The following is an 11,036-nucleotide window of genomic DNA, read 5'->3' on the forward strand; positions in this document are numbered from 1 at the left end:
TTGCGGCGAAAAATGACCTCCTAGCGGAAAACGTTCAATACAAAAGCTGTAGATAATGAAAAAACCAAAACCTTTTATATTTAGAATTTTTTGAGATAACCTCAAATCAACTTTCAAAATGACAAAAAGCCGACCGAACAAAAAGATCAAGATAATTGTTCGTCGAAGATACTGTTTTTGAAAAATGTACATAACTCGAAAACTAGTCGTCTTCCGAAATGCCAAAAATCGTGCTTAATCAACACCAAAAAAGCTATATGTTTACAAATTTTCGTATACTTAAATTAAATTATTTATGCGCTAGAGAAAAAATTAGATAAAAATGCTCGGGTTTTTTACCATTTTGTTAATTTGAAGTTATGTCAAAAAATATTGAATCCAAAAATTTTATAGCTTTTGATTGTCTACCACTCTGCCATTAGACATTTTCCGGTGGGAGGTCACGTTGCGCCGCAAATCCCAAAAAAAAGTTTTCAGGGGTTGAAAACGCTTTTTTGGGAAGAAACTGCATCCCTATTTCACAATTTCCAGCGTTTTCGTGTTGACATTTTATTTTTTCTTAAAACTGGAACCTTAACAACATTTCCACCTGGTCCTTCCCAGCCTAAACAGCGACCTTTGACATGTATAAACCCTGTTGTAAGTATGAATAAAATTTGTTTGTTTGCTTGTTTGGCACAATTCAGCAACTTTCAGGTAAAAATAAATGCAGATATTCCATTTAGGTAAATTTCTATGATAAATTCTGTTGAACCTATGTGCCCTGAGCCCTACTAATCGTAACATGCTCGAATGTTGAGATTCTCAGAACGAACATAGTTCAACCGCCAAACACGTAAATACCGTGGGCATCGAGGCGAAAAACAAATTTCCAATATAACCAAAGTTCCGATTCATAGTGCGGCCACGAACGTAGCAGTTTACCTCAAAATTAAATCAATCCCTAAAGTTAGTTAGTTAGGCAATTTGTATTATGTTACTATTACACATTCTTTGGGTCATTGCGCTGCCTAGTTAGACTTTTGTTAGCAGGGTTATAGCGACATGCGATTAAAAACACCACCTTAGAAATAAAGTCTTTTAATATTTTTATTTTAAATACATTAATATATTACAATGATAAAAACAATGACATTATAAGGATCTTATATGCAACTCTCCTGTATCCGATTGGATGTGGTGACCACTTCGGGCCCCCGATATTTATGGGTGAGCGTTTGGGACCCCGTAATCAACGTCGGATTGTGGGGGTTTGTCCGGTTAGGCCTCTGGAGACTTCGATATATCTGGAAAATGTTGATTAGCACTACTATTCTCCCTATCATCTTAATCGTTCATTACTGTTTGATTCGGGGCATGTAATTCTTTGGCAACGTGTTTAAAGGCGTATCCTTCGCCCTCATCGTCTTGGTCGTCTTCTTCGCGGCAACCAGGTGGTTCGTACTCGTATACTTTCATAAACCCGTGAATCGGTCTTCTTTCTGCAACAAGCGGATCTTCGATCAGCATTCAATTGATTGGGCCTTGTTTCAAAACTTACCATACTGATTTCGGATTATATCCGGATCCGTGGCTTCTATGGAGTTTCCATTCCGAACCGCTTCAGCTGTTATGGTGTGCTCAATGGAACCGCTGGAGGTTCGCATTCCAGTTATGGAACCATCGACAATCAGGTCATCTGCATTGATAACGGCTTCCATAGGAACATGCTTTGTACTGTTGCTATCCGGCCTGTTAAATTAGCATTTGAAAAATTCCAGGCGCTGCTTTAAACCGGGTAACTTAGTTATGAAAATAAACCCCTAAACAGGCAAGCAAAGTCCCTTTCTGCAACTTCTTTGCTTGATAAGATATTCAGAATGAGAATGAAAAATCGTAGTGGCTTTAAGAACGGAAAACGCGATAGCAAGATTTTTTTAATACTCGCTTTATTGCAGGTAACGCGAGGGCCGCTTACTTCCGTTTGTTTCGGATTGCAACTTTTAGCATTTCATAAAACTGTTTCTGAATGGTGTAACCATTTTCTGCTATGGCTCTTACATTGGATGAATAAATTCGCAATTGCAGCGTTCCGAGTTTTATGTTGCAGTTGTTCGGCCATTGTCGCAAAATCACTATCCTATTTAAATTTATGAAGATTGTTTAGTGATTTTCCGTGAAAGTGGCGCTTTAGTGGATTGTTAATGAGTGAGCAATTTGTGTTTTCTGGAGAGAATGGAATTGCCGAAGTGGAAGAACATTTCTCAATTTTTAAATAGCTGGCATGGAATTGAATACCTTTGGTATTTCAAAGTTTTTTAAAAAGGTGGATTTACCTGTGGCATGGCCTGGCGTAGTGTTTTCTACATAGTGCTACCAACACTAGACATACTCCGGTTGCCAAAATTGCTGCTGTTCCTAAAAGGCCCATTATCAGGGGGTTGATTGGCATACTGGCAGTCGAACCTGCAAAAAATACAGTCAGTTTTTTAGATTTTTCGTAGCAATTTGGGTGATAGCTATTTTCAGAAATTGAGGTTTTCTTTAGAGCGTCCGATTTGTGCGCCTTATGTGCCTTAAAACACAGTAGAACTGTTTTCTTTAATTGAAGGTTGTTTGAAACTTTTTCCAACATGGTCAAGGTCTCGATTTTTGTGAAATGTTTTTCCAAAAAATGGGGTGTTGACTCATAAAATTGTAAAGATTCGTACCCAAAATGAATGGGAATCCAAGTTCCTATTGGCTGTTTGGAGCATCAGCAGTCAAAATAACCGTAAATAGTAAAACAGATAATAATTCATTGAAAATAATCGGTCGATGAGAATCGGTCTAAGTAGCTATTTTTGCGCATTTTTATACTATTCTTAATGCAAGTAGCTTCAAAGTTCAGTTTGCCAAAAATGTATAAATTCGTCGATCAATCACTGAAACAGGCCGACTTTGAGCAAATTAATGCATGCTAAGTACAAATAAATTTCATCTCTTTGGCTAATATTATACAGGGTCTGCCAACGAGAAACACAGCTGCCTTCATTGGGGGCAAGTGATCCAAGTTTTAGATCACCACATTTTAGATCACTTGCCTCCCGTGTACTCTACAATTTTCAAGTTTCTCCTGATTATAGTTTGCCGTATACACCCTGTATAAGGTTTTTACCCCACACATTTCTTCTTATTGCCACGATTTCAAACACATGTTTAGGTCAACGAATTTTTCACAACGTGGCAAGTCAATAAAAAATGCTGAATGAAATTATCAGGAACATAAACGGCGCTTCATTGCGACAATTTAAGTGACGATTCTGGGGACCCAGATATTAGCAGCATTTTTAACTGTTCAACTTGAGAAACATATTTTTCTGCTCGAAGGACCAAAAACACAAAGAACGGTTCTTATGGCCTCTCCATGCATCGCACTTTCACCTCTATTTTATTCATCGCATGTTTTTCAAAATAAGTTAGACTACTGTGCCGTGATCCGTCAACCTTTATCGACGGATTTACGGCTCTTTCTTCGCGGGTCCCAAATGAATTCTTCTCGTTTTGGGCAATTTAAGTCTAAATGTACCAAATAACGTACCAAATTTCAAACCAAATAACGTACCAAATAGTGCGGTCAACATGATAAAATATTCCATATTTGAACAGTTATAAAACTAGGCAAAAGCTTGCTATTTAACTAAATCTAATCAATATTTCTATGGACGTTACCAGCACAACGCTCATTAAGCCCCGATTATCGTGCTAGTTAAAACTTTCAATGTATAAAAAGAACCGACTATAATTTTCCAAACTTCATTATGCCAAATGGATTTTGTTGATATTCGCAACCGCCAAGTTAAGTGGTCTGAGTGCAGCTGGAGCAATTTAATTAAAACGAAACTTATGAGCCTCATTTCTGCTTTGAATCCTCCCAACTGCTCTCAATAAGTGAAATTCGATAAGTTGCAATTTCCCCGTACAATTTCATAACAATTCCAGAAGTCGAAAGGCGGAGTTCTAGGAAAATGGATTTGTGCAGAAAAATTATAAGTATCCGGGGCCAGAAAACTGAGAAGTCAAGTCATTATTTTCCAATTTCGTTGGGCAATCTAAAAGTAAATTGTATCGAGCAAGAAAAACGTGTAGTTCGCGTGTGTGTCTTGCAACGTGACTTGCAAAAGCACTTCGTAACAATCAATGGAACAACCTCGTTCTTTTTGCCCGTTTGAATAATGCACATTTGTCTTAAGTGAAACGCGAACAACTTCAGATCTAGTTTTACGAGCCAACGTCAAAGTGTGTTTTCGATTTTATCGCGACGCCGAAAAATTGTTATCTATAAAAGTCGGCGATTGGCTGATAGGAGGAAATATTCCATTTTTACAACTTCTGGATTTTATGATTCCCGTTGAATTTATGCGAAGCAGTTTCACTAGAGTCAATTTCACAATGTCCGTCATTTTCAACTCGCTTTGGTCAATTCAGTTTGGGAGGATTTACAAAGTCAAACAAGCAACGCATATAAATTGACAAAAAATCGATATCAGTATGCAACAATGCTTTTGGTTATTTCTCCGGTTCTATTAATGGTTTGAGAACCAATTTCAACTTAGCATTTGGTGTCTGACAATAATATTTGTTATGCATTTCGATAGAAAAACCCATGTATTTTTAGGACGTAAATATTGTCGCGGTTTTGGAATATTCCGCGTCTTCTTTATGGGATTTGTGTTGCTGTTTGCTGTACACGCCCTGATCTCAATTGGAATCAATTTGCTATGGAATTTACTGGAAAATATCCAAAAGTTACTTGTAGGTGTAAGGTAAAGTGAACCTCCCACAGTCACGATGTAATTTTCTATTCATTTGCATAATATCGAGAGCCAAAGCTGAAATCAATAATATTTGCACACCACTGACGAACTTCGACGGCGATTTAGGCGTGAGCAAATACTAGACGGAATCCTAGAAAATAGGCCAATGAATTTTTAAAAAATTGATGGATATTTTTGTGGAAGTTGAAGTTTTAAACAGTTTTCAGGAAGTGTTTGGAAGTTTGGTTTAAGTGAGCGAGTTTTAACCAGAAATAATTTGAGTGGTCATCAAATCCAAACCGGCTAAAGAAACTCTAACAAGATTGGTAAAAGGAGGCCGGTTTTTGGACCCAGAAAAATAATGTTTCATTTGCAGCTATTTTTCACCAAATAGCATCACGGTGACCAACAAACCTCAACATCTTCTAGCAAATCTTTAGCTGCACTAAATATTCTTTTATGAATCTTTGCAAACTTTGAATGTTAGAGAACGGAACCATCTTGACACATTCTCGCAATACTCCTAAAATTTACGATGTTAAAACTTCGAAAAAAAACCTTAAACTTTTTCTTTCAAAGTATTGACGCACAAAGCCCAGTAAAGCTCTTGGGTTATACGCCTGAAAATCCAGATCAACCCTAAAAATGTCACAAGCTGGAAAAAACTTCCACTATAAAAAAAGATTAACGGACGACTATGTTCGCTTTTGATAGCGGGTTCAATGTCGTAAACATGACGACGGTCAGGGAATAGTTCCCCTGATGAAAAGCAACCACCCCTTCTGAGGCCTAATCTAAATATCAATTGATAGGGCTTGTTATCGTAAATGACATGTTTTTATTGTTAGTTCTTGTTCCCAGTGCCGCTGCTTTGATCAATTGTTTGCTGGTTGCTGTTTTAATTCAAGAGTTTTTTGATTCGAAGAACTTTCTTGGTCAACAGTTTGCATAATAAATTCCCTAGGCATTCCTTTAGCTCTGAACCTTAACATAAAGCTTTTGCAGATTTTTTTTCAGGGCATCAGGACTGATTATTTTGAACACTCCAAAGAATGAGACTCGTGAGCTTCGCAGTTCATAATTCATCCCCAACGTGCGGATGTCGGCCGGACTCCTCTTGATTTGTAACGTACATTTAAGGTACTGTAATGTCTCGCTCATATCCTAGATGTGGGGCATCATCTTCTGTCGTTTCTTTGAGTGTAAGTTTTGAATGAAATGAAATGTGGTTTTTCAGAAAAAGCTTGCATATCCAGATCATGATATGAAAAGTCCAGAAAGGTGAATTTTTCTAGCGACAAGAAAAACAATTTAACGCAATTTTTTTTATGATTTACTCGATTACTTATTGAACTTAAGCTCTTATTAAAATAGTTATAAGCAAGCTTGAAAAAAATGGGTTTTCAAAAAAATCAATAGACTGACTAATATCACTCGTTATATCCTCACTCATTCCATACGCACTTTAAATTAAGAAAATATATTGATAATTTTACATTACCATGAGTTTAAAAACGAGGAAACCATGAAAAATGAGTTGCAAATGCATATATTACAAGAAACATGTAAACATATTTTTCTACTCCAAGCCAGATAACATTATACGAATAATGTTAATCTACTATTTTATTTCTACGTACTAACAAGAAGTAAACTTAAAGGTTGTATTTTAATACAGCAATATTGGAAATTGTGTATTCCAATTTAATGATGCTGAAAGGAACGATGGTGTTGTTGCTTGATTTTAAATTTATTTTTATATGTAATTCGGAGACTTTTTATTTTCGTAATTTTTAAATTTTTTGTTAATTTAGTAGGTAACATTTTAAATTGTTCAGAATGTTTCAGTTCATCGTTCATCAATTCAATCGATTTTTAGGCCCCTTAGATTCTGAACCGTGCTGTGCCGGTTCACAATCACCTACACAACATTACCTACTGTTGAACCAACAGAATTAAGCTTAGAAAAATATTAAAAATAACTTTGCTGTAGATATTGAACATCGCAGGGAATTAATGTTTTTCTGGCACTTTTTGCATCATAACCATAATCTGCTGGCAGATTTATAACTGCACCAGAAATTTTCCAATAGAGGATTCTCTTCCAATTTAGTCCCTAATCGACGTATTTTTTTTATTTTTATTATAATATTAAATTATTTGGGTTCATCCACTTCAGGCTTTCAGATGTTTGTTTCGTTATCTCAAGCTGATTTCAAACAGTAAAAGCTTTTTAGGACATTTTTAGAGTGTTGTAGAACATGGTTTTACAAGCTCTTACGCTCTCTTCTTTTTTTGCATCAAAAACTGCTGTAAGTAGTTTTTCGGCTTACACTGCAATTTGTTCTGTTTATTGCTCTTTTCTTTCGTTTCCCCATTTCCCAGATTCGTTAAAAATGCGTTGACTTTTCCTTTCAATTTATATCATTCCAATGCATCATTTTTTGTTTTGGATATATTCAACGATTTTTCATACCGCATTGTTTAGTTGTAGATTCATTGCCTTCTCTTCCGAAATACCTGCCGCATTTTTATCTTTTCTTTTCATTACTGTTATATCCCCAGTCGTATCCCACTTTTACGTTGGTTTTTCCTGCGTTTGCATTATTTTTTAGTTGCGTGCTAAGAACTCTCTTTTTCCGCATAGTTTTCATCTATCTCATCTGGTAAAACATTTCGATAATTTTTTTCTAAACTGTATTCACTTTCAGCTTCCTCATTATCTAAATTAGTCTCGATTTCCATTTTTCGTTCAATTATATCACGTGAATTATTTTGTGCGCTGCTCTAATATCATGAGCAAGCAAAAAGTTGTTTAAAGCAACAGTTTCACGTTTATTTTTGTAAATTATATATTGCAAGAGATCGTTTAGAAAAAACAGAGATACTTAACTAATCAGAAAGAATTTAGAATCATCTGATTGTTCATCATGGTCAGAACTTACACTTTCAGACAGTTTTTTGGAATAAGCATTATTGATTTGACTTTCCATAAAAACTTTTCTTAAAATTTTGAAGTTTTTTGAAGTTCGATTAAATTAAATAAACTTCGACTTGCTCGGTTCAGTTAAAAATAAATATTTAACTATTTCATCATGATATTAAGTTGTGAATTTTTCTTTTGATCTTTGAGCATTGAATGCTCGGATGTACGCAATCATATTAGAAACAGTCGGACTAAGCAGAGGATCAATTAGTTAGCACAAAATCGAAGATATCCAGTGCTTAAGGAGATGGCAATTTCTGAAAAAAGTGGAGTTACACACTTTTTTGGGACAATATCCGCGTTTGTTCATCATCAAGATCAAACATCTTATTAATATAAACAATGCGACTTAGGTCCAGTTTAGATGATAAAAAGCTTTAATTTGGGGGCTGGAATATGATGGGACGGTTATGATTGCCTCCTGAATAGGCGAGTTGTTAAAGTAAACGACCCGTATATCCGTAGTGCACACGTGTAAATCGTACATAATGGTAATTGTACATGGCGCTCCCGAACAAGGCCGTAGTTCAAACGGGCCCTTGGCAGTCCATATTTCATTGGGGACGTTGCGGACGTCCACCGGACGTTCGCGGTTAGCAACCTGCAACGCTCAACGGCATATTTGCCTGCATTCAGTCGCTATTAGCAGCATCCGTGACGAATTAATTTTTATTTTTGCTGAATCCATTCCTAGAAGACGCTGATGACGTGCAAACTCATTTACTTCCAGCAAAACGTGAAAGGAACAACTCTAAACTCTTCCATCCGGCAACTAAATATGTGCCTTACCTTGTAATTTGGCCACTCCTTTGAAAGTTACGGGATCGATCACTGTCGCATCGCTTCGGCCCTTTTTGTTTACGGCATACAACATGATGCGGTAACTAGTTCCCGGGTCCAGCCCATCAGCTACAAAGATGGGTGCCTGTAAAATTTTGCAACTTCACTTTTTGCCTCCTGATAAGAACTCCGAGGTATCAATCACGTATCGAACAGGGCAAGCTTGGTCTAGCTAGTTTTTCGTCATTAACGATGGGTTTTATGTGTAAGAAATGAAAGTGTTTGTTATGAATAAGCACAAATCGAATTTTAACTGTTTTCTATGTGACTCTTAAACGTTTTTAGTGATGAGCAAAAGAGAGACTTGCATGGTCTTGGTTTGGGCCTTGCTGTGAGTCTTGCTTTTAAATAAGGTGTAAAACAAAATACAATCAATTCAATAATAATCATAAAATAAACAGATAATCACTCGGCACAACATTTCCATTATAGTGTTTAATGTCGACGTTGTGCCTAGCCCTTCGTGCACGACACTGATTTTAAGGTGGTTTTGATGTAAAAACACTGCGAACACACCGATTGATCACTTAGTATTGAAAAATCAGTATCCTTCCTACTTCGACACTAAACACTCTAATGCGAATATTGTGCAGAACGCTTGGGGCACGACGCTGATTTTAAGATTATTTTGGCATAAAACACTCTAAACCTGACGATTGTTCCTTTTGAGCCAAAAATCAGTGTCGTCCCGAAGGTCTCGGCACAACTTCGACTTTAAATACTATAATGGATATGTTGTGCCGAGCCCTTCAGACACGATACTGATTTTAAGGTGGTTTTGATGTAAAAACATTGCAATCCTACCAATTGATCACTTAGTGTCGAAAAATCAGTGTCCTTCCCGAAGAGCTGGGCACAACTTCGACATTAAACACCCCAACGCCATTGTTGTGCCGAAAAAAACACTGTGAACTTTCCTATTGAGCATTTTGTGCCGAAAATAAGTCTAAACTTCGGAATAAATTTATTATGACTTAAACAGTGAATATAAATATAATTGAGACTTTCCAAACCAGCAAAGCTCATAAAAAACCATTACACTTTAGCTCAAAAAAATAAAATTGCAAACCCCAATCCCCTGCTTATTCAATATAATGCTTGAGTTTACTCTATCGCAAAAATTGATACTTTACCTTATAGGTTGTGATGTTTAATCGCGATTTGAGCCCGGGCAATTCCAAAATTTCCATTTCAAAGCTTTGGGTTAACCCTCCGTCATAGCCCTCAACGCATTCCACTTGCAAAGAGTTGGTGGTTTGGTTTAGCAGCGTGCAGTTTTGCAGATGAGATGGACGGCCTGAAAAGAATATTAGTAGATATTGAATTTTTCCAAAAAACCAGCCAAAGAGGGAAATGATTCAATCTTCAATATCAAATCAAATAAGCTTTTAACGAGCATCAGAAAGAGCTAGAGTTTGGCGAAAAGTTGCTACTATTGGAACGCTAAAACCATATATATGAAACTCGCTGTTTCCAGCAGGCAATTTTCGTTTGGTCTTCCCTGGAAAATTTCCATAATTGATTTATTCCACCTGAATCCATTTGTTTATGTTAGATAAATGAACCGTAATTAGAACAGTTTAGCGAACATATTTGGTAATCGACCAGTTTATCAATAACCACCCCCCAAGCACACAAGTAATGTTTTGTTTGGGTATTTAATATATTTGGTGCCACATTGAACCGAATAATGTCTACCCCAGCCAGTAATAGTCAAAGTGAAATAGATTTCAGATAATCAAGCTGGGAAAATCTAAAACAATTTTTCATTTACCACGCCTGGGAGAGGTTGAGCAATCTGATTGAACCGGTAGAAAATAAATCTCATTTAGTCGGCCAATGGCGCTAACGAGTTCGGGCTCACTCTTCTATTCCGAATCATTCTGGAAAAAGTCGGGCACAAAAGATGTCAAATTCTAATTGTTCGCGGTTCACTAAAGCTCGACGGCGTTTGAAATATTCAGCAAAGAGTCCCGATTTGTCTGTCGGTTCTTTTTCACGAATGCATCGTATTAATTTTCGTCGCGATAGTATGATACAGCAATTTTCCATCGGATTAATTCCCTTTCATTGCGTTTGAAATAGCGCTGGAACCAGTTGGAGCAAATCGCGTTTGGTGAATCAAGACGGAAAAACGGTTTTATTAAATGGGAATTACGAAAACTCTGATCTCAAGTAGAATCGCTATAACACACCTTTTACTCTAAATGAGGAATTTTGTGCGAAATTGTGAAATGTGTGAAAATTAAGGTAGTTCCAGTGATTAAAGAAGGCCAACAGTTAACATTTTGTTGGATATTTACACAGTTAAAAAGCTGGTCAAATTTTGACTTCAAATTGCGCTTTAAATTTTTTTCGTTGTTTCACCCTTGAGAATTTGTGTTTGAGTTAGTTTGTGTTTCAGAATTAATTTCTCTCAATCAACACCAGGTAAA

The 11,036-nt window shown here is 36.5% G+C and overlaps 1 protein-coding gene across 1 annotated transcript in view; it reads right to left on the bottom strand.

Moving 5' to 3' along the window:
• Positions 1–1,064: 1,064 nt before the first annotated feature.
• Positions 1,065–11,036, bottom strand: part of LOC125504928 — a 19,915-nt gene continuing 9,943 nt past the window's right edge. Inside the window, exons 3-8 of the mRNA XM_048667661.1 lie at positions 9,735–9,898; positions 8,551–8,686; positions 2,316–2,445; positions 1,541–1,731; positions 1,342–1,481; positions 1,065–1,286 (exon numbers count right to left, since the gene is read on the bottom strand). Of these exons, the coding sequence (XP_048523618.1) occupies positions 1,146–1,286; positions 1,342–1,481; positions 1,541–1,731; positions 2,316–2,445; positions 8,551–8,686; positions 9,735–9,791 (795 nt within the window). The 5' untranslated portion in view covers positions 9,792–9,898 and the 3' untranslated portion in view covers positions 1,065–1,145. The remainder of the gene's footprint in view (positions 1,287–1,341; positions 1,482–1,540; positions 1,732–2,315; positions 2,446–8,550; positions 8,687–9,734; positions 9,899–11,036) is intronic.

The sequence above is a fragment of the Dendroctonus ponderosae genome, unplaced genomic scaffold (genome assembly GCF_020466585.1).
Source record: "Dendroctonus ponderosae isolate FM_Combo_2020 unplaced genomic scaffold, Dpon_F_20191213v2 Dpon_F_20191213_6, whole genome shotgun sequence".
NCBI classification, from domain to species: Eukaryota; Metazoa; Arthropoda; class Insecta; order Coleoptera; family Curculionidae; genus Dendroctonus; species Dendroctonus ponderosae.